Here is a 24,772-nt window from a genome sequence, read left to right as displayed (position 1 = left end):
GGCACATGCAGTGAAGTTCCCTCCACCCCCCCATACCCCCCCCCCCCCAATATACCCCCCCCCCCAATATACCCCCCCCCAAATATAGCCGCCCCATACCCCTCCCCTAATATACCCCCCCCTCTACCCCTCACACCCACCCCCCGCACCCCCTCCCACCCCCCTCCACATCTAAGTATGGCACTTTAAATTATTGCCAGATGGCTTCACATTAATAATTGGGCAGTTCCACAAAGTAGGCAACCACAGTGTCAAACATCCAGATTGATCCGCATTATAACACGTGGGGCATCATTTTCAAGTCATTATTATTCCGCTTGTTTTATCCAGGAAAGCCTCGCTGAGTCTCTTGATTTTTGTTAAGTTGATCCTGTTAAGTTTTTACAGTCGGGGGGCAATGTTGCTACTGCTGCTGTGTGGGATCCCAGTGAGTGATTTGCAGTGCACATTTAATTTGTTTTGCCATTGGGGATGTTTAGCCAAAAACCAGTTACATTCTATGGGGTTGTTTTTTTACTCTGGGCAGGAAACGAAGAATCGAGAGGAACACCCCACGTAGGACAGGGGCAGAACATACAAACTCCAGAGAGAAAGGTGCCCGTGTCACGAACCGAACTCAAGGCCTTCTTGCTGCCAGTCGGCGCGCGAGCGTCACCCCCTGCACTGCTGCCAGCCACCCTGTGGCCCGTGTTCGTGCCCGCGGGCCGCGTGGCTTGTTTACGGGGAGAATCGTCGATGGTCTGACGCATCAACAAAACTGCAGGCACCACCACCAGCACCACCGCCGTTCCCAGCGTGGGATGAGAAAGGTCGTCCCGAGTACGCCCGGGCCCTGCCGTATGTCGTGAGAATTAGTTCCTACCGTCCCCTAATTGGCTGGCATGTTACGCCCCATGTAAAAAAGGCCACTTCATGATTGTACTAAGGATTGCCCCCAAGCGAAATTAGTCAGAAATGTACGTCCAGAATTGTGGAACTGCCCAAAGGGTCACCAATCACAGCAAACGACGGAACAACAGCGCCTGCACCCCCCCTCTGCTTCCCATGGTTCATTAGAATTAACGAGAGCCATGGGCTTTGAAACCAAAACGCGTAAACATCTTTGTTACCGTTGAACGGATATAATCGCTACCGATCCAAACTCTCTCACGGGCTGCTGCTGCTCTGTTTGTAAAGTGAATATCGGCACTTCCTTGGATTTCTACGGCCACCCGCCTTTCGGCCGTCGTCCGAAGGAGAGGAGCGGTGGTGCCGCTGGAGCGACGATGCGGCTGACTGGAGCGATGACGCCGCTGGAGCGACGATGAGGTTGGAGTGACGATGCCGCTGGAGCGACGATGCGGCTGACTGGAGCGATGATGCGGCCGGAGCGACGATGAGGCCGGAGAGACGTCGTTTGCCGTGACGACGCGCCGCGGTCATTGTGGCGACGCTACTTGAAGTTGCGCGCGAACTCCTCGCCGTCGCGTATCGCCGCCTTGAGCTCGGGCACGGCGGCGAGCAGCAGCTTCTCCTCGTAGCTCGACAGCGGCCCCAGGCCCATGCTCCTCTCGACGCCGTGCTTCTGCAACACGCAACGCCGCGACCTTCGTCAATCCACTGCTGGATGGCGGCCTCCCAACGTACGTCGCCACGCCGGTCGGCGCGGGACCGCTTCAGATATTGCTCTCACCACCGCGCGTGACTTTGCACCTCCACTGCGTCTCCACTAAACGGACTTCACTTGGCGCGTGCAAAGCAAAACAAACACAAAACAATCGTTGCCTCCCGATCCTCAGTGGCGCGCAGCGCAAGCCGATTCATCATCGTCGCCATCATCGTCGCCGCGAATTGGCATCGACGGCAGTTCCACGCCTGCTTTGTGACCCAGAGTCAATATTTCCGTAGGTCCCAGTCCTGTTGCTTCTACTGAGATTTGTTTAACGCCGTCCAGTGGCGGCACTGGCGGAAGGCGCAGGTAAAACATCGGCCTCCGGTTGCCACGGAGACGCACGCACACACGTACGCATAAAGCCAGCGATCCCCCCCCACCCCCCCGACAAGCTGTTGGGGGAAAGTGCTGTTCGCGAGCACCTCTGAAGACCGGCACGGCGCACCTATGAAAAGGTGGTCCAGTCAGGAACCACTCCAGCCGCTTTATATCGTCTCCACCAATGCTGAAGTTTTCACACACCGCACCCAGGTACTCACTTAAGGCCGAGTCGACCTAGGGGAAGCCCAGGACCGCTTCAAATATTCACCACTATTATTGGTCGTGAGCGGGAATCGAACTCGGGTCCCCGGGTTCGTAGAGTAGTGGGCGAACCACTACACTACCGCTCCCCGAACGCGTGTGCCCGCGGGCGCGCGTGTACGTGTGTACGTGTGTACGCGTGTACGTGTGTACATGTGTACATGTGTACGCGTGTACGCACCCCGAGCAGGAGCGGCGTGGAGAGGTACGCCGCCTCCGTCTCCTCGGAGCGCACGAAGGCGCACTCCACGAGGCCCTTGCGCCCGTCGCTCGCCTCCAGCAGCGACGACACAAAGCGGGCGCCCGCGTGCGCCATGGACAGCGTCGCCGAGCCTGGCGCACGCGGAGGTACAACGATTACCATTGTCGCTTGGACTAAACGTCGTCGCGAGGAAAACCCAAGGAGTCGCGAGAGATCTCGCGACGCAATCGCCGAGCCGGCGGCAACGCCTCGCTCACCTTCCCCGACCTTGGCCTTCACGACCTCCGTGCCGGCCTCCTGCAGGCGCGAGGTCAGCATCTCGATCTGATCCTGGCCGAGATCCACCTTGGGCAAGCTCTGGGGGCCACCGCACCGCCACGTTACACGCGTGTGTGCGTGTGTGCGTGTGTGCGTGGTGGGCGGGCGGCGCTATCACAAGGTGCGTGCGACGATGCTGAGAAACGGAGACTTTGCTGTGGTGTGGGCGACACAAACCGGAAAGGACTCGACCACAAAACCGGCCACACCACACCACGTTACCAAACCACCCCACACAATCCAGCCACACCACACCACGCCACGTTACCACACCACCCCACACAATCCAGCCACACCACACTACTAACCACACTCCCCCAAATTAACAACCGCAAAACACAACCAGCCACACCACACTATCAACCACACCACAGCAACAGCCACATCACACCGTGAACCACGCCGCACTACCAACCAGGCCACACCACACCCGTGTGCAGGCCGCCACCAGCCGTTGTCGTCACCTGGGACAGGAGGGGGATGATTGTCTTTCCTGCGTGACCTCCGACCACGGGGACCTCCACCGCCGACCGGTCCAGCCCCTGTGTGTGCGGAGGCGGCACACAGACACAGGGATGTTGAGACACCAGGAAGGCAGCACGCAGTGACCACGTAACACGCGTCGCTACTAAACGAGCTGGCTCAGAGGTTGGAGACGCTGAGAGCCTGGGTTCAGATCCGGGTTTCAACTGCCTGTGACTGAACCGGGTTCGAACGAGTTGATGGTCTCAGCCCGATCACCAATGACTCGCACAGGGACCCATAGACCCGCACAGGGACCCATAGACCCACACAGGGACCCATAGACCCACACAGGGACCCATAGACTTGTATAGGAACGCAGTTATTGATTGAGTGCAGTGAGTCGATATCAGCTTGATCGCCAACCAGTGGCTCGATAACAAAATGTCACATTCAAGGTTCTGCGCTTAATGTAAATTAATTCCCACTTAGAATTAAAATATCACGCAACAAACATCATCTGTAGCAGGTAAAAGTGCAGCCCTGCAAGTGTCTGCTCACGCCGCTGCTGGTGGACGGGGCCTGCACGAGAGGGAGCTCTAGAGAGCCCCTCTAGGGAGCATTCAGTCGACTTCCTGGCCAGACGTGCTGGAGGAGGCGGGAGGACCCACACTTCACCCCACCGCACACGCGAGACTGGCCGATCGGCTACAATGCGGCAGGAAGGCGAGAAGCTGCTGCTGCTGCGCACACAGCCCGCCCATCCCGCTGGGCGTCACTCGAAAGGGATCTCGGGGGGGAAAATGTTCTGTGGAATCCGCTTCCGTGGATCGCTCTGGAACACGGAAGGGCCGGCGGCGGCGTGTGCGAGAGGCGTCCCGGGAGCCGATGGGCCACGCCGCACCGACCTTGAGATCGGCCAAGAACACGCTGGCCCGGACCACGTCCAGGGTGGTGACCCCGAAGATCCGCTTGGGGTCGTAGACTCCGTGCTTCTTGAAGATCTCTGATGCGATGGGCACCATGGAGTTCACCTGGCCGGGGCGGAACGGCGTGCGGAGGTGAAAGGATTCGTCATCCCAAGATCACGGCTGATGGCGACGATGATGAAGAGGAGATGATTGATAATTAAGATGAGAAGTGATCCCGGCTGCTCACCAGGTTGGAGATGATGCAGAGCAGCGCTTGGGGGCACGTGATGGCGCACGCCTCCGCCAGCTCGGCCACGATGTGAGCGTTCATGGTGAAGAGGTCCTCACGCGTCATCCCTTCCGGCGGCGAAGGAGATGGGGTGGGGGATGTGGGAGATGTGGGGGGTCATGGCGGCACGGCACCGAGAGCAACGCCGAGACTGAGAAACGTGCCCGTCGTGCGGTATGCCACGTGCGGTGCCCGTCGTGCGGTGTGTGGTGTGCCGCGTGCGGTGTGCCGCGTGCAGTGTGCGGTGGGCCGCGTGCGATGTGTGGTATGCCGCGTGCGGTGCCCGTCGTGCGGTGTGGTATGCCGCGTGCGGTGTGCCGCATGCGGTGCCCGTCGTGCGGTGTGCCGCGTGCGGTGCCCGTCGTGCGGTGTGTGGTATGCCGCGTGCGGTGTGCCGCGTGCGGTGCCCGTCATGCGGTGTGCCGCGTGCGGTGCCCGTCGTGCCATGTCGTCGTTACCCGGTTTCCGGGGCACCCCCGCAGGGACCACGACGAGGTGGCTCCCGTCCAGCGCCTCGCTCAGCTGACTAGCGCCCTGGTGCGCTGCGGAGCATCACAACCGTCACCATCATCTTGGTCTTCATCATCGTCATTCACTTTACCATCATCATCATCATCGTTAACGTCGCCTCCACCGTCATTATTACACTAGCATTGTTAATAATCAAAACTGCCGCCACAACCTCCACCGCCAACATTACTCCCAACAATCATCGCCACCATCACCACCAGCATCACCATTCTCGTTATCGGTGGTGGAGCTGGTGGCGGTAAACGTGGTAGTGATGGCGGTGGTAATTGTGGTAGAGATGGTAGTGATCACAGTGTTGGTGATGGCAGCAGTGATGGTGGTGGTGGTGATAGAGGTGGTGGCAGTGATAATTGTAGTCGAGGTGGTGGTGGTAGCCGTGCTGGCAGTGTCTGCGGTGTTGGTGGTACTGGTATCGGTGGCGGCAATGGTGGTCGTGGTTTTGGCGTTGGTGTCGATGTGGGCGTACGTCCGCACCGGAGATGGAGGCGTGTGAGTTGATGTGGCCCAGGTCGACGGCGACGCCGTGCGCACGAGCGATGTCGTAGAGCGCCAGGCGCGACACGCGCTCGTTCATCTTGAGCAGCAGCGACAGCGGCTGCCCGATGCCCCCCGCCGCCCCCAGCACCGCCACCTTCATCCCGTGCTGCGCCCCCCGCCACAAAGACAAAGATTCCCCGTGTAGCCTTAAACAGACCGTTGGGGCAAGTGCCGCCAGCGACCGCCTGTTAAAGCCGGCGCCGCCTATGGACGAGGCCGACCCCACACGCACGCCGGCAAGCGTCCTCAAAAGGCGGTCGAACAACCCCCAAGCCCGACCCCGAGCGTGGAGGCCTTCATCCACCAGTGGATTTAAAACAATCATCCCAGGCCAGATCCCTCTGGGAGACCAACAAAAAAAACCCTGGACAAACACTGGAGCCTTGTGGGTAAAATAACTGTGGCGGCTACGTTTATATTTAAACCGCACCCACGCACAAACTCATCAGCCAAGCTCGACCGAGCGCGTCAATCATTCATTCGGGCTGTATCTGTCGCAGTGTGGGGGGGGGGGGGATCACGTTCTTGAGATTGCGCCGACTCAGCGCTTTCCTACCCTGCACGTACGCATGGTCACCTTGGCACGGCCGGGATCGCCCTTCACACTCTCGTCACACCATCGACGGGGAAGCCTTTACCACGGAGGTGGGACGGGGGGCAAAGGTGCCCCCGGTTGACACCCATGGGGCCCACGATCAATCCACCGCTGGATGAACAGGCCTCCCAATCTCTGACAATCTCGCCCCGCAACAGCCCATCTGGCTCGCACACGGCACGCGTATAGAGCAAGCGGCCACGTGTGCATTGTACGAATATAAACCATCGGCGTTTCCCGAAGAGGCGCACCGTGGTCGCCACTCGTCCTAGGTCACCGTCAACATTTATTTGAGCAAATGTGACCGACTGAGGACAAGAGGTCCAACAATGCACTCTTTCAGGAACTGCTGATGATTTGTTGCATAATGCACAGAGGCTGTGCGGTATATTTGTGTTTACGCAAACACTTGCCTCTGTGGCATCTGCACTCGCACTGTTACGCGAGTGGGGGTTGTTGTTTTTTTCTGCTACAGCACAGCCACCACACAGACAAAAAAAACCACGGTGACAAGGACGCACGCACGGAGGTTAGGGGGCCAGTGGAGTTGCGTGGAGTCGTTAATCGATACCCAGCGAGGCACGATCACCCACCACTGCTGGAGCCTGGACGGGGGAGGGGGGTGCCACGCTGGCTAGGAGATGTTAACTTTCTCGCCTGGTGTGCAGGAGGTCGTGGGTTCGATCCCGACCCTGACGCTTGCTGCTGTATATTTAGAGTTTGTGTGTGTCTCTCTCTCCCCGTGGTCGCGTGGATTTTTCTCTGGGTCCTCCGGGTTTTCCCTCCACATTTAGAATGAGCATCACGCGTATTTATCCGCTATAAATGTCCACATGACGATGAGCCACTTCGTCGAGCTATCGCTCGTGTTGGCCAGGTCGCTTCTGAAAAAAAGAGCGAACATAGCTCAGTGGGCCCTTACCTGGTAAAATATAAAAACAAAAACAGTTTCAGTTTTCGACAGCTGGGGGAAGGCAGTTGCGGAGCGCGCGGGCAGCAGATTAGAACGAGCGACACCGATCGCGATGTCGCCACGACCCCAAAGGACCCCTTCACCCCCCCACCTCCGCTGCCCCCGAATGCATCACGCGACGGACAAAACTCGCCCAGCGGAATCGCGTTGCACAACGCACCGCGCGCGATCGCTGAGGGGGCCGATTGGCACAGAGTGTAAAAGACGAACCCAGTTCGCCAGGGAGACGAGGGCACAGCCCCCCCCCCCCTCGGGCGGATTCCCCGTGGATTCGCGCACGGCGGTTTACTGCCGTTCCCGAGGAGCCGGCGTGGGTTAGACGTTCACAGAGACAACTATGTGACTCGTCCAGTTTTCCCAGGTCCTCACGGAGTTGTGCCTAAGGTGGCAAAACTTGAGGAGCTGCTGCCACCACGGTCCGCCCACTGCTGGATGAAGGCCTCCCCCGGTCCGCAACCATCTCGCGTCACCGTCTCGAGATGCGACGATTCGTCCTGGTTCCTGCGCGCGAGCCGATTTCATCGCTCCGTCTCCGCGATGAAACCCAAACGGAATCGTGGAGAATTAGTGAGCGGACACGGCCTTGCCTCGCACCAAACCTCCGCGCCACCGCTCCCTCAGAAGGCCAGCAGCGGGCCTTGTGGAATGCAGATTCGCGATTAAAAATAATTGCAGCCCTCGCCTTACCTCTAACCCCAAACCCAACCCCGCACCACGGTCGCCCTTCCGGGTTAATTAACTCCGTCCCTGTGACCTCGCCGCTCCCACCCCGAGTGACTTCGGAATTTGTGGAATATAGCGTCTCATCGAGATCCCAGCGCCGCACTCGCCCACATGGCCTGTAGAGCGGGAGCGAGATGGGTGAAAGGCTACGGGGAGGGAGCAAAAGAGACCGAAAGGGATGAAGGGACAAAGGAAGGGAGGCATGATAGAGGGATGATAGAGGGAGGGAGATGAAAGGCTTTGGAGGTGGAGAGGCATGCGGGTCAGCTGTGGGCTGCATCACGCACGTGTACCTGCACAGCGAGCTCACCAGCATGGGTCAGCCCAGGTGAGGCTGCTGATCACAGGTGACAAACTAAACTTTGATTTTTGTTTTTTTTTAACCAGGTAAACTGCGCCAAGCTATGTAGCTCAGCTTTTTCGGAAGCGACCTGGCCACAAATGAAAGCTCACCCAAGTGGCTTGTCAACGTCACGTGTAAATTCATAGCAGTAGCCAAATGCTCTAGACCCCCCCCCCACACCCCCCGAGAAGCCAGTGACAGCGGCGGTGGCACCGTGAGACCCCAGAGATGTCACCGCACCACAGGAGCAGTCGGGCTCCCGCAGGACTTCGGCGTTTAGCCGCCGAGCCCACGTGGTCCGTGCCCCGTACCAAGGCCGCCGTTCAGTGCAGCAACACCCGTGGATGTATTGTACTTCTACGCTCCCGCGTCGAACGCTGCGCGCGCCTTCACCGACCCAACAGCGCGAAGGCCGAGTCGAGCCCACGACCCGCGCGGCGTGAGAAGGCCGTCATCATCCAGCAGTGGAGTGACTAAGTGATGTATTCGTGTTGTTAGTTTAACCAAAGCCATTTATGGAGGAGTGGGGGCGCAATAGATCACGATTTTAAATCTAGATTGAAGACTCATTTCTTGAGAACTGCTTTTTGTGTTTAGTTTGTCCTTCCCCCGCACCTCCTATTAGGGCGGTTGGCTACGTACGGTGCCAAAGAAGTTCAACGTACACACACGTACACACACACACGTGTGCGTGTACGCGTGTGTGTGTGTGTACGCGTGTGTGTGTGTGTACAGGGAGTGTAGGGATTAGCGCTACGCTGCGTGACGAACCCGGCCATCCGGGTTCGATTCCCACTCACGGCCAACACCAGTGACGATTATCTGAACCGGTCCTGGGCCTCCCCTAGGTCGACTCAGCCTCAAATGGGTACCTGGTGCGGTGTGTAAAAACATCGCCACTGGAGAGACAAAGGCGGCCGTGCTACTCGCTTACAGCACTTGTCCCAACAGTCTGTGCAGGCTACATGGGGGATCTTTGTCTTTGTGGTGATCAAATAACAGAGATAAGCGAACACAATACGTCTCATTCACCATCCTCAGGATCTCGACAAACAAACAAACACTCCAAGTATAATCATTACACAGACAATCAGCCCTCCCCCCCGACCCCGTGCCGCCTGCCTTCTGGGAGTGCAAATCATTGCAGAGAGCAAACGATTCAAGAAGTCCCGAGCCAAACTCTGCGCCGGTTTCGACTCCCGGTGCCTCATCAGCAGTGCCAGGCTCGCCGGTATTCGCTGCTTGCGAATGTCCAGAAAGGGGACTCCGCCTCCATCGCTCGAAGATAATGGGTTCTAATTAGCAGCGAATGCATGTAACACGCGACACATGCTCGTGGGGCAATAGAAGTTACACAACAGACAAGCACATGTCTACAAATACACTACAGTATATATACACACACGTGTACCTTATCCGCTCAACAACTATACAAGTATTTGTTTTGTCTTTTACATCTGGCGGCGGTGATGGCAGAGAAGGCGAACCGAGAATTGATTTTCCTCGGCTCGGGTTTGATGCGCGGGCGCACAGAGGTCGAGAGGTCACGGAGTGACCGCGGTCAGAGACGGAATCCCCCACGGGCCCCCCCCCCAACTCGCACGAACGCAGCAGCAGCAGGGGGTGTCTGTGCCGAGATGAGAGACTTGGCATGCGTACAACGCGTGTACACACAGGGTGACGTGCACAGGGTCACACGTGGACAGGGTCACGTGCACACAAGGGTCACACGTGGACAGGGTCACACGTGGACAGGGTCACGGGTCGCACGCGTACGATTACTGCGGTAAATGCACCCACGTGTACACACCGTGACCCAGTGTACACACACACGTGTACACACCGTGACCCAGTGTACACACACACACGTGTACACACCGTGACCCAGTACACACACACGTGTACACACCGTGACCCAGAACACACACCCACGTGTACACACCGTGACCCAGTGTACACACACACACACGTGTACACACCGTGACCCAGTGTACACACACGTGTACACACCGTGACCCAGGATACACACACACACGTGTACACACCGTGACCCAGTGTACACACACACACACGTGTACACACCGTGACCCAGGATACACACACACACGTGTACACACCGTGACCCAGTGTACACACACACACACACGTGTACACACCGTGACCCAGGACACACACACACGTGTACACACCGTGACCCAGGATACACACACACACGTGTACACACCGTGACCCAGTGTACACACACACGTGTACACACCGTGACCCAGGATACACACACACGTGTACACACCGTGACCCAGTGTACACACACGTGTACACACCATGACCCAGTGTACACACACACACGTGTACACCACGTGACCCAGGATACACACACACACGTGTACACACCGTGCCCCAGGACACACACACACACACACGTGTACACACCGTGACCGAGTATATACACATCAACGTTTACACAACAACGTGTACACACCCATCCATGCATACAATCGCCACTGTGTATACATCGCCAGTGGACTCGTAATAGCCATACCCTCACATGCCCAACAACCGGTGCATGTATACACAACACAACTGTACACACACACTCACACTCGTGTACCACTGTACACACCCACGTACACACACACCGACAAAGATCCCCCGTGTAGCCTTAACAGACTGTTGGGGCAAGTGCTGTGAGCGAGCAGCACCTATGAAGGCCCGCACACACACACACACGTGTAACACGGCCCATGACCAAGTGTACACACACGCACGCGTTACACAACACTACACACTACACATACTGCACAGCAAAGTCACGTCCACAAACAACAACAATCGCCATTCGCCACTAAGTAGCGGTGACGTGACCACAACGCTTGTGCCAGGCTAGGTGCACGTTGAGGCTACCACGTGAAGTGTCGAACGCCCGCGGGCAGGAGGTCACGGGGCAGACCCAGCAGGTGCTACAGGTCGCCTGACTGAGATGAGTGGCCGATGCACCACCTGTGTCCCCCTACTGTGCCAACTTGCTGTGCTTTAGCCACCCGGCGCTGCGCTCGTTGTTGTGAGCGTCTCTCCTCTGCCCTCTGTTGTTGTTGGGAGGGCGACTGCCTCCAACTGCCCAGTAGCAGCGTCCTTCACGAGCCTCCTCCACAGCACACACACACACGTGCACACACACATTTCCTCGTGTGCACACACACACACACGTGCCCACACACACACGCATGTCTTCGTGTGCACACACACACGTGTGCCCTCGTGTGCACACACACACGTGTGCCCTCGTGTGCACACACACACGTGTGCCCTCGTGTGCACACACACACAGACACACACACGTGTCGCCCTGTCCCGTTCCGTACCTGGGCCGCTGCGCTCATTCCTCGTCTGGGCACAGCCCCCGTCAGGCGTCGACCCACCACGCGGAGCGCCACTCGCGACATGTCCCCGTGCCTCAAGGGGGTCCCCGGCTCGAGGGGTACGGCCCAGGGGGCTCAGGGGGAGAGCTGAGAGGGAGGGAGCTGAGAGGGCTGAGAGCTCTGAGACGCGTGCCCACCGCGGCAGAGTCGTGGCACTGGCTCAGCCTGCAGGGTGCGCACGGACCGCACACACGACACTACACACACACAACTACACACACACATGCCTTTCCGCTGGCATCACGTGTCAGGCCACACCCCCACTCACACACAGCCACTCACACACTACTACACATACACACACTACTACACATACACTACTATACACACACAGCCACTCACACACACACTACTACACATACAACTACACACACACACAGCCAATCACACACACAACCACTCACACACACACTACTACACATACACACACTACTACACATACACACACTACTACACACACACTACTATACACACACAGCCACTCACACACACACTACTACAAATACAACTACACACACACACAGCCAATCACACACACAACCACTCACACACACACTACTACACATACACACAACCACACACACAACTACACACAACCACACGCACACTACTACACATACACACAACCACACACACAACTACACACACACTTACACAACCACACACACACCACTCACACACCCCCACTCACACACACAGCCACTCACACACACAACTACACAACCACTCTACTACGCATACAACTACACACACACACAACTACACACACACAACTACACACACACAACCACTCACTCACATAATCACTCACGTACTTACACCCACACACACAACCACTCACACACACTCACGCACACACACACCCACTCACGTACACCCCCACTCACACACTATCGGACAATCACTCCCTTCCATACACACACTCATCCAATCACACACACAACCATTCACACGCCCCCACTCACACCCCCACTCACACACGATTGGACAATCACTCCCCTCCACACACAAAACAAAAGATAAAGATCCCCCGTGTAGTCATAACAGACTGTTGGGGCAAGTGTTGTTAGCGAGCACCTATGAAGACCCGCACTGCACACGAGGGGGTGGGTGGCCAGCACCACGCCCGGCCGCCTTTGTCTCCCTAGTGGCGATGTTTACACGCCTAGTACTCATTTGGGGCTGAGTCGACCTAGGGGAGGCCCAGGACCGGTTCAGATCACCGTCACTGGTGTTGGTGGCGACACTGCTGACATCGTCATGCACACGATCGGCACGTGTCGACACTTCTTATTGCTGCACGGTGCTTCATTTGTTGTGCTTTTGCAACGTTGATGGCCCAAGGTTACGCTTGAAGAAGAGCCTCAATCCTGGTCGATCGAGTTCTACACCTGGTGGACAATCATACGATTTCACATCTCCCACATTCAACGACAATAAAAACACATCATCCAATCTCCCGGAACGCGCCCCATCTCGTCACATCTTGGCAGGCGAGAGCCGAGCAAGTGCTCGGATGGACGACCCACAGTGCACACAACACGAGCTGCAGGCGCACAGCAGCAGGATACGTCAGTTATACTGCACTTGCTATGCTCTCTATGCTCCCGTGTGCTCCACCAACGCGCACTGGTGAGCTTGGGGTGCCAGGACCCGCAAGGCACGCACGGCGCCGGGTACATCCAGCAGTGGAGAAGGGGTCGTGCACACGTGACTCGTCACGCGCACGCTGCTCCCCTTCCCCTGGTCACCCACTTCTCGCTTTAGCCCCCCGTGACCCCCTCACCGCCCCCACCCCCTATCCCCCACCCCAGCAGCCCCCACCACTCGTCCGTGCGTAAATTCCGCCACGTAAGAGTCATGACGACCTCTCACTGCCCAAGCGGCGCTTTTACATCGTGCACCCAATAACATGGGTACAGCATGCTTGTGACATGTGTGCAGCATGCTAGTAACATGTGTGCAACATGGTCGTCTCGCACAGCCACGCCTCCTGCTCTCGCTCCTCCGGCTTCTTGTCCGCGTGTTCTGGTCACCGCGGCTCGGGCGAGGTGCCAGGTGTGCCTCATGGCTGTGAGACATTTAAAGGCGACACTCATTAATACAGAACGTCCCCCACCAATAGCCGCCTGTCACCACCAAGTGGCTAGGTGCACTTTGAGTGTGAGAGGCTAGCTGCTGGCAGTAGGTCAGAGGACGGACCCAGGTGTTTGGGTCAACTGGCTGTGGGATAAGTGGTAGATCACACACACACACGCTCTAACATACACATGCAAATACACACAGATTCCCCGGCGTATCCTTTCTACAGACTGCTGCTGATCATTAATGAGCGCTTATTCAGGCCCCAACTCGGGGGTGGTGAGATGAACGAATTCGCTTGGCCGCCTTTATCTCCCCAGTACCGGTGTTTATGCACTGTACCAGGTACTCGTTTAAGGCTGAGTCGACCTAGGGGAGGCACAGGGCAGAATATAATATCACTCGCTGCTGACGTCAGTTTTGGCTGGCAATTGGATTCAGGTCGCCGGGTTCGTCGAGCAGTGTGCCAGCCCCCGTATCACACAAAGACAAAGGTCCCCCGTGTAGTCTCAGCAGACTGTTGGGGTAAGTGCTGTTAGCGAGCCCCTACGAAAGCCGGCACGACGCAGGAGGCAGCACCATCCCTGCCGCCTTCGTCTCCCTGGTGCTGATGTTTACACGCCACACGAGGTACTCATTCACACTCGCATACACACCACACACACACACCACACACACCACACACACCACATACATCACACACACCACACACACACACCACACACACCACATACATCACACACACACCACACACACACACCACACACACACCACACACACACACCACACACACCACACACACCACATACATCACACACACCACACACACACACCACACACACCACATACATCACACACACCACACACACACCACACACACACCACACACACCACACACACCACATACATCACACACACCACACACACACACCACACACACCACATACATCACACACACACACACACCACACACACACCACACACACACCACACACACCACATACATCACACACACACCACACACACATACCACACACACCACATACATCACACACACACACCACACACACACACCACACACACCACACACACACACACCACACACACTCACACACCACACACACACACACACCACACACACCACATACATCACACACACACACCACACACACACACCACACACACACCACACACACACACCACACACACCACACACACACCACACACATACACACACCACACACACTCACACACACACCACACACACTCACACCACACACCACACACACCAAACACACACCACACACACCACACACACACCACACACACACACACCACACACGCCACACACACTCACACACCCCACACACAATCAGTCGGTACTGCACTTTAAATACCGTTCTCGTGACAAAAAACAAATCAAAATAATAACAGATAAATGTAAACATTTTAAACTCCTATTTTGCCCGTCCAAGCACGGGTGCATTGCAGTCAATCTGAAACCTGCAAGCGAAATTCAGAGCGCGACGTGAGATATTCATCGCATCAATTCGTGTGCAATTAGTAAGGGCGCGGTGACACGGACCTATTGCATTTAAAGGTTATATAATCCCTTGTTCATCATGACGTCCTTTTTACTTCGATGTCTCAACAGCGTGACGGAGATCACGTGACGTGAGGGAGAAGCCTTTGTAGTGAGGGTTGTAAGTTGACGCCGAGGAGGGGGGAGGAGGCGCCTCGCCCCTCCCCCCTGTGGAGTGACGTCACCCGCTTATTTTACTACAAAGTTTCAAGTATTTTTTTATAGTTATAATTACTTTTAATATTTTATAATCATAAGATAATTCAATATAATATAGTATTCTGAACATCTGCAGTTTTAGTTAGACGTTGAATATTTTCAAATTAATTTTATGCTCAATTTTAGCTTTCCAACGCCTTATTTTTAATACGTGTTTTCTCCTACAACATCAGAGTGCAGCGCCTCATTAAATACGCACTACAATGACAATAGTTTAAAGTGATCTGAAGCATGTTTTATTTTCAAAATGGAAATATGGGTTTGTGACGTCATATTTTTGTGACGTCATATTTGAGGGGGGGTCTGACTTTTTGTGACGCCGTGTGACGAGGGGTGGAGGGGGGGTCACAAATCGGCCAAAATCGCGTGACGTCATTTATGGACGGCCCCTAAGAACGTTACAACAACAAACTGTACAAAAACACGATAGGAGTGCAAAGTCCAAGAAAGGTAAACAAATGACCCAAACACAAACAAATACGACACTAAACCATCCCCATCCTACCAGGAAAATCCCACCGAGGTGTGAACTTCTTTCTCAGAAGCGACCTGCCCACAAATCGTAGCTCAGCAAAGTGGCTCATCATTTGGACATTTATGGCACCGAAAACAATCAAAATAAGCTCAATGCACGTTTGTAATTGTGGAGGGAAAAACCCGGAGGACCCGGCTTGTGGAGGCCTTCATCCAGCAGTGGATCGATCATGGCTCACGACGATAACAACCGCATGGGCTCGCAGCCAATTAGACCCCCGTGTTGCCAGTGCAGAGCAGGAACGGACTGGATTCACCGTTGGGACTCATCAGCGAACCGTGCCCTGTTGCAAAATTGCCAAGCAGAGGCATTCGTGAATGTTTACATTGCAAACAAACACGTCTTTGTTGTTGTTGTTGAGTCAATAACAACGTTTCGGTTCACTGACCTTGAGGAAGATGTATCGTGTTAATAAGTTAACTGCTGAGAGGGACGACCGATATCCACAGCCATCACCCGTGGCGTGATATCCGAATCGGTTCTGGACCTCCCGTAGGTCGACTCAGCCTCAAATGATTACCTGGCGCAGCGTGTAAATATCGGCACCTGGGGGGGGGGTGGTACAAAGGTGTCCGTGCGGGCGTGGTTCTGGCTACATGGCGCTCGCTAACAGTGGGCAGGCTGCAGGGGTGATATGTAATATGTGTCTTTGTGTTCAGACGTCGCAGGTCGCGACTCGCTGCGACTTGCGGGTTATTTGCTGGCGGGGTTGTTCACCAGACTCTGCCCAAACCACACACAAGTGTCACGCAAAGATAAAGATCCCCCGTGTAGCCTTGACAGACTGTTGGGGCAAGTGCGGTTAGCGAGCACCGATGAAGGCCGTAACGCCGCACGAGGGGGTGGGTGGCCAGCACCACGCCCGACCGCCTTTGTCTCCCGAGTGGCGATGCTTGCACATCGCACAGAGTACTCATTTGAGGCCGAGTCGACCGAAGGGGAGGCCCAGGACCGGTTTAGATTATAATCGTCACTGGTGTTGGAAGTCGTCAATTGATGTTGGACTCCAACTCGGGTCGCCGGGTTCGTAGCGCGCTGCGCTAACCACTACGCCACCGCTCCCCATGATCACACACACACGCGAGCAGACACGCACAGGACATCCATTAGCCTTGCAAGGGGAGACCGTCACATTCCAGTGAGCCGCTAACGACGCGCTGTTTACACGCGATGTTTACACAGGCAGCCCTTGCCAATCCACTGCTGGATAAGTGCTCGAGAATGCTTCACGGCCACACGCCGGTCAGCGCAGAGACCCTGCAGACTCGATCCATGGGCTTACAGCCCAGTGGGTATCCACTGCTCAAGTCGTGCCACATCTTCCTGGCACCACTCTCTCATGTCGTCGTCAAGCCGCGAGGTCCGTGTACTCTGTGTACACGGACTCATAATCCCACTGAGTCCCAAGTGTTCACCCATAGACTCACAAAAAGGCCCACAGGTTCACAAAGAGACCCGGAGACCCACAGAAAGAGCCAAAACAGCCGTGCATTGGCAATATCGTCACGCCTTGTCTCCATTGTGTCCCAACGATGCAGCAGTCCCAGCCTGCACGCGCGACCAGGCGAGACTGGAAACCCCGAGGCAGACTTTGTAGCCTCATCAACCTGGAGACTCGAAACGCCACTAATTGCGGCCCCATATCACCCTCTCAACGGGGGCGGGTTGTGACAATTGGTTAATGAGACGGCATTCTTTTACAATTAACGCGTCGACTCCACGTGTGTGTGTGTGTGTGTGCACGTGTCCAACGTGACGCAGAGAGCGTGTCACGTGGGGTTCGTTTAGCAATCATCAGACACGTGCGGCGCGTAACGAGATCATTTGTATTTGGCTGCTATACATTGCCACACGATGAGCCACTTTGTTGAGCTGTCAGTTGTGGCCGCGTCGCTTCTGAAAAACAAACTCATAGCTCAGTGGGCCTCGCCTGGTAGAATAAACAAAAATAAGTTTAAATTTCGATTTAAAGCTTTCGTGACTGCAGGGATTCATCTTCTTGGTTCTTTCGGTAAAGTCACGTAGAAGGGAAATAATAAAATAATAACAAGAAAACATAATAAAATACAATTCTCACGACGTTTCGGCCACAACGCAAGCAGCCATCCTCAGGTGAAGAACAGGGCTGTCGGAAAGACAGCGTCTGAATGAACACCACAAAGCTTGGCAGCGTATATTTAAGCTGGGTTAGAGGAGGAGGGCGCCTTGACCTTGTTTCCCTTCTACGTGACTTTACCGAAAGAACCAAGAAGAAAAACAAGTTGAATTTCTTTGTGGCGAGGTGGCGCGCCGGGGTCGCTCGCGAGGACTCGAGTGGGGGACACGTTGACCATACCTCTCCACCCCTGGGCAGGGCGGCTTGGCGGAGGGACACATCTCATCTCGCTATCACCCAGCAGCTGACTGGTATAGATAGAGGGCAAGTGTCAGGTCTGTAAGTACATTAATACTGGTAGGAACCTCCTGGTTACACCAGCCCACAGGGGATTATTGTGTCCGTCCGTCCGTCGTGCAGGGAGGGGCTGGGTGGGGAGGGAGGGGCTGGGTGGGGAGGGTGGGGCTGGGTAGGGAGGGGCTGGGTAGGGAGGGGCTGGGTTGGGAGTGGCTGGGTGGGGCTGGGTGGGGGGTGGGAGGGGTGGGGCTGGCTGGGGAGGGGCTGGTCACCCCGTGGTGCCCTTATGAAACTCAACGTTTAAACTACTCACGCCGGCTTGTGCCCGCCCTCACAGTCGGCCATATTTGGGGAATACACCACGCCGCCGTTGACCGAGCAACCCAACGTTCCTACCAGCTCCCTCCGCACGAATGTGTTTTGTTTACCAATTGTTTCCGAGAACAGAAAGCTCTAACATATTCGAAACTCGCACCCAGGGAGTCGCGCATCACCACCAGTGCGAGAACATTGTTCGCGGAAGGATATCTCACGGAACTCGCTCTGAGAGAGAGCCCTTGAAGTGAAACCCTGACCGTGATGTTGAATGAAACTGAAGGGTTTTTTCTTCTGCGTTCCTCTTTTCGGCCAACAGGGGGAGCCGTCTCCTCGCGAAATGGAGCTGCGGCCACGTGGAGTGGCAGCCAGACCAAGTGCGGTCACGTGTCTGTGTTGTCTGCGTGTGTGTGGAGCGGTAGTGTAGCGGTTAGCGCCACGCGGCGCTATGAACCCAGCTACCAGAGTTCGATTCCCGCTCACGTCCAACAACCTGTGACGATTATCTCGACCGGTCCTAGGCCTCCCCTAGGTCGACTCAGCCTCAAATGAGTACTTGGTGCGGTGTGTAAGCATCGCCACTGGGGAGACAAAGGCGACCGAGCGTGGTGTTTGGCCACCCACCCTCTCGTGCGCCGTGTCGGCCTTCATAGGTGCTCGCGAACAGCACTTGTCCCACCAGTCTGTTACAGGCTATACGGGGGATCTTTGTGTTTGTGTCAGTGGGCAAGGGTAGTGTAGTGGTTAGCGCGCTGCGCTACGAACCCGGGCACCTACGTTCGATTCCCAGCCAGGGCTAACATCCGTGGAAGTTAATGATCTGAACCGCTTCCGGGCCTCCCATAGGTGAACTCGGCCTTTAAACAATAATGGTTTGCACCTGGTGTGGTGGATAAACATTAGCGTTGGGTGGTGGTAGCCACACCCACCCCCTCGTGCGCCTTCATGCCTAAGTAGGCGCTAGCTGACAACACAACAGTCGATACGAGGCTATGGTGGCATCCTTGTGTGTCATCGTCACAAGGTCACGCCACACCGCCTGTATATCCGGCCACTGCTTACGACCGAGAGATGGTACGGCCTCCTGCATACCTCGCCGGTTATGCAGGAGGTCGTGGGTTCAATGCCGACACTAAATCCTGCTGTATATTTGGAGTTTGCGTGTCTCTCTCCCCCCCGTGGTCGCGTGGACTTTTCTCTGGGTCCTCCAATTTGTCCCTCCACATTTCGAACCAACATCACGCCGTGAATTTCCACGTGATAAGCCACTTCGTTGAGCAATCATTTGTGGCCAGGTCGCTTCTGAAAAAGAGCTAAATAGATCAGTGTAAAATTTTTGTTTTGTTTTAGTTGGGCCAGAATTAGAATGTTAATCGTGCGTGGCGAACTGCTGATAGCACGGTCAGAAAACGGGACATGTACACGAGTGTGTTCGTGGATCACCGCACAGATGTTGTGAAACTCCCTTATCCCCACGTGGAAGTCCACCTAAGGGACGGGGTGTTTCCCCTGTTGCAAATACGCGTGCAGTTCCTCTCTCTCTACGTGCTCCAGTGTGCTGCCCCGCGTACACACTCATTCGTTAGCCGATAACACCTCAATATAGAGAGGGCCGCAGAGCTTTGGCACTTGATGGCTTGTATTTGGTTCCTCCGAATCATCTGTCTCTCTGTGTGTGTCTACGAGAGAGAGCGATTCGCATGCGGTGGTGCACGCAGTGTCCCACGAGTCGAGATGATGGCTCCTGGTGTACACGCACTGCGTGCCCTTTTAATCAGAGCCCGCGGAATGCTGCCACTGGAGGTGGAGAAGTGGGGGGGGGTTACAACACTGGCACAAGAGAACATTGAAATCCTTCAGCAAAGCAGCACTTTTCGCAACACTGCAAGCGACTGTTCGGTACCGGCATCCCTCACGACATGGACTCACCGGGGGGTTCAGCTTCACCCAGACGCTCTGCAGTTAAATTCCTGAGATTACTCCCAGATGCTTTGCCCCCCCCACACCCCCCCCCCCCAAGTGGTCCAAGATATACGCGTTGGAGCCCCCTTGACAACCACCATGGGCGTCACGGTGGTGAGATGTCATCTCCCTCGCCTGGTATGCAGGAGGTCGTGGTGGCTTTGGAGTTTGCATGTTCTTCCCGTGGTCGTGTGGATTTTTCTCCGGGCCCTCCGGTTTTTTCCCTCCATATTTAGAAACATGCGGTAAGAGTATTTGGCTGCTCTAAATGTCCCCACGATGTCAAGCCACTTCGTTGAGCGATCATTTGTGGGCAGGTCGCTTCTGAAAAAAGCTATACAGCTAAGTGGGCCTTCCCTGGTAAAATACAAAAATATATATTTAAATGTTATCAACAGTATTGGGGCCGCACCTGCCATATTGCAGCACCCCCTGAGCTGATAATGTCGTTACTACGCCACTGATTCCTGCTCTCTGCTTGGTATTGGCCAATCATCCCAATTGCTGAGAAATGTACCCGCAAATGACTCCGTTGGGATGACACACACACATAGCGGCGGCAACATCGCTACGCAGTCTCATCCTCCTTACTACTACAACTCGGCAGGGTCATCCTGAGACTCAGCGAGGCCTTCCTGGGGTACACAAAAGCGGAGTGATAATAACTCTAATAATAAATAAATTAATAAGGCATGTGCCCACATCCTGTTTGCGTGTGGTAGCCTTTCTCGTGTTAACGCTGGGCTCTGTTGTGGCACAAACACAAAGATCCCCCGTGTAGCCTTAACAGACTGTTGGGGAAAGTGCTGTTAGCGAGCACCTATGAAGGCCGGCACGACATACGAGGGGGTGGGTGGCCAGCACCACGCCCGACCGCATTTGTCTCCCCAGTGGCGATGTTTAGACACCACACCAGTTACTCATGTGAGTCTGAGTGGACCTAGGGGAGGCCCAGAACCGGTTCAGATATTCGTCACTGGTGTTGGCCATGAGTGGGAATCGAACCCAGGTAGCCAGCTTCGTAGTGCAGCGCGCTAACCGCTACACAATCGCTACCCCCCACACAGACAAAGGTCCCCCTTATAGCCTTAACAGACTTTTGGGGCAAGTGCCGAGTTGTTCACGCACCGCTCAGGGGAAGAGTGAACTTTGGGGGGGAGAGGGGCGGGGAGAGTGGCGGTGTGGTGCCGGGCCAAGCCAGGGCCGCCCGTTTTTTTGTAGCCTCTGGGCCTTCTTATCAGTGCCACACCCAGCGAGAACATTTAGGAATGGGACAACATCTTTTAATTATTAACAACAATATGAATGATTTACAGTTATGAAAAGTCTAAAAATGTATCTATAAGCGAGCCTGACTGCTGATGAGACACTATCAGGGCGGTGGTGGCGGCCATGCACGCGGCCTGTAATCCTGGACCGGTTTCGACACAGATTTTATTTTATTTAACTTATTTTTCCAGGATAGCCACACTGAGTTGTAGAACTCGTTTTCACGATGGGTCCTGCTGCCACGTTGGGCTGTTATGTATTTAATTATTTTCAATCTTGACTTGAAGCTTTCGTGACTGCAGGAATCCATATTCTTTGGTTCCTCCGGTAACGTCACGAACTCAGCCAATTAATGGCGAGTTGGTGCACGTGGGAGGAAACCGGAGAACCCAGAGACCCCCCAGGCGCGCGAGGAGGCAACAACACTCGGATAAGCCCCTCCATGCCTTGCGCGAGGGGGCTACACTCGATCTCCGTACAGATGGAAACAGATGGCGATTAGTCCACACTTTGCTGTACTGCCCTCTCCTGGCGAGCCAGTGTATGGCACCTCTTCGACAACGACCACGGGAAAGGAGTTTCACAACATTAAATTTTAACAACAATCTCGATCGAAAACTCGTTTCTTTCCAACTGCTTTTTGTGTGTTAGTTTGTTGTCCTTCCCCGCACCTCCGATTAGCACGGTCGGCTACGTACTGTGCGAAAGAAGTTCAACATACTGTACATGTATCTTGGTGGTGATCCACCAATCCCTCGCTGCTGCCTCCGCAGCGCTCGATCACAGCCACTTGGAGCAGCGCGGCCACCACGGCTCGACTCCCACCACCACCACGACCACCACCACCACGACCACCACCACCACGACCACCACCACCACGACCACCACCACCACGACCACCACCACCAAGACCACCACGACCACCACCACCACGACCACCACCACCACGACCACCACCACCACCACGACCACCACCACCACCACCACCACCACGAGGACCGGCTCCTGACTTTCGTAACCTGGAATCGATCCGTTTAACGCCAATGAATCCTCGATGTGTAAGATACTACTGGAGCTGCATTGCCAGCAGAGGCCGGTGGAGCAAGACGCGACGTTGTACTGTACTTCGCTATGCTCCAGGGAAGCAAGGAGAGGACAGCCAGCGACGAGACTGAGCGATGCACTCCGCGTCGTGCGGCTCCTCGTGCTGTTTGTCACATCGCAGGTGACGAGAGATGGCGACTGCTGGGAACTTCATTCGGCAGTTGATTCACCCACCACTATGGCTGCTGCTGCTGCTGATGATGTTGCTGATGATGATGACGACTCTGGTCCCTGCGTTCACCGATCCACCAGTGCGGTGAAGTATGGTCAAACAACCCCCAAACAACGGCGGCACGGAGAGGGGGCCGTCACGCATGTACTCAACCTGTCGCCACCGTCTCCTTCGTGAATTCCTCCTCGCGACTTTACAATAATTCTTTTTTGAGAAATTCTAAATGAAACAGAAGTTCAAAGTCGCTTCATTTTCGGCTCCGATTTCTCGTCGCGTCCCTGCGGTCGACGCCGCCGTGTCCCTCGTTAGTCCTGGGGGACCGGATCGTCGCCGAACTGGCGACCGGGAGGCCCTCATCCAGCAGTGGACTGATCAAGGGCTGTACGTGCACAGACATGGCATTGGTGGGGAGGGATGGCATTGGGGCGGGGAGGGGGTGTAAGGTTGGTATTGGGACTAAGGTTGGAATAGAGTTTAGGGTTGGCATTGGGATTGGGGTTGTCATTGGGTTAGGGCTAACATTGGGGTTGTGGGTGTAGTGGGGGTAGGGCTAGCAAGGGGGTTGTGGGTGTAGTGGGGGTATGGCTAACATTGGGGTTGTGGGTGTAGTGGGGGTAGGGCTGGCAAGGGGGTTGTGGGTGTAGTGGGGGTAGGGCTAGCAAGGGGGTTGTGGGTGTAGTGGGGGTAGGGCTGGCAAGGGGGTTGTGGGTGTAGTGGGGGTAGGGCTGGCAAGGGGGTTGTGGGTGTAGTGGGGGTAGGGCTGGCAAGGGGGTTGTGGTTGTAGTGGGGATAGGGCTGGCAAGGGGGATGTGGTTGTAGTGGGGGTAGGGCTGGCAAGGGGGTTGTGGTTGTAATGGGGGTAGGGCTGGCAAGGGGGTTGTGGGTGTAGTGGGGGTAGGGCTGGCAAGGGGGATGTGGGTGTAGTGGGGGTAGGGCTGGCAAGGGGGTTGTGGTTGTAATGGGGGTAGGGCTGGCAAGGGGGTTGTGGGTGTAGTGGGGGTAGGGCTGGCAAGGGGGTTGTGGGTGTAGTGGGGGTAGGGCTGGCAAGGGGGATGTGGTTGTAGTGGGGGTAGGGCTGGCAAGGGGGTTGTGGTTGTAGTGGGGGTAGGGCTGGCAAGGGGGATGTGGTTGTAGTGGGGGTAGGGCTGGCAAGGGGGTTGTGGTTGTAATGGGGGTAGGGCTGGCAAGGGGGTTGTGGTTGTAGTGGGGGTAGGGCTGGCAAGGGGGATGTGGTTGTAGTGGGGGTAGGGCTGGCAAGGGGGATGTGGTTGTAGTGGGGGTAGGGCTGGCAAGGGGGTTGTGGTTGTAATGGGGGTAGGGCTGGCAAGGGGGTTGTGGTTGTAGTGGGGGTAGGGCTGGCAAGGGGGATGTGGGTGTAGTGGGGGTAGGGCTGGCAAGGGGGTAGGGGCTGATATTGGGTATCCGGTGGCATGGGCAGTGGGAGGCTCGGGGCTGAGGAGGCGTGCGCCCCGCGCGAGACCAACGCGGATGTGGCGCAGGAGTCTTCTTCGGCTGTGTTGGATTACCGCTCCCACAGCCACCTCCTCTCGCCCCCCCATCACCCCCCCCCCCATCATCTCACCCCCCAACCCCCTCCCCCACGGAGC

At 55.8% G+C, this 24,772-nt stretch overlaps 1 protein-coding gene and 1 long non-coding RNA gene across 2 annotated transcripts; one reads left to right on the top strand and one right to left on the bottom strand.

Moving 5' to 3' along the window:
* Positions 1-154: 154 nt before the first annotated feature.
* On the bottom strand, positions 155-11,894 carry LOC144932999 (malate dehydrogenase, mitochondrial-like). Its single transcript, XM_078857422.1, has 9 exons — positions 11,477-11,894; positions 5,421-5,589; positions 4,874-4,957; positions 4,374-4,483; positions 4,124-4,249; positions 3,218-3,295; positions 2,693-2,792; positions 2,415-2,566; positions 155-1,564 (listed from the first exon to the last, which is right to left on the bottom strand). The coding sequence occupies exons 1-9, from the start codon at positions 11,555-11,557 to the stop codon at positions 1,433-1,435; spliced, it is 1,032 nt and encodes a 343-aa protein (XP_078713548.1). The 5' UTR covers positions 11,558-11,894; the 3' UTR covers positions 155-1,432.
* A 1,840-nt stretch (positions 11,895-13,734) lies between these two features.
* Positions 13,735-23,557, top strand: LOC144933008 (uncharacterized). Its single transcript, XR_013636967.1, has 3 exons — positions 13,735-13,770; positions 14,132-14,245; positions 23,115-23,557. It is a non-coding gene; the product is annotated as an uncharacterized LOC144933008 (long non-coding RNA).
* Positions 23,558-24,772: the final 1,215 nt, after the last annotated feature.

Source organism: Lampetra fluviatilis, chromosome 6 (assembly GCF_964198595.1).
Source record: "Lampetra fluviatilis chromosome 6, kcLamFluv1.1, whole genome shotgun sequence".
Lineage (NCBI taxonomy): Eukaryota > Metazoa > Chordata > Hyperoartia > Petromyzontiformes > Petromyzontidae > Lampetra > Lampetra fluviatilis.
Note: the sequence above shows the minus strand (reverse complement) of the source record. Positions and strands in the feature narration are given on the sequence as shown.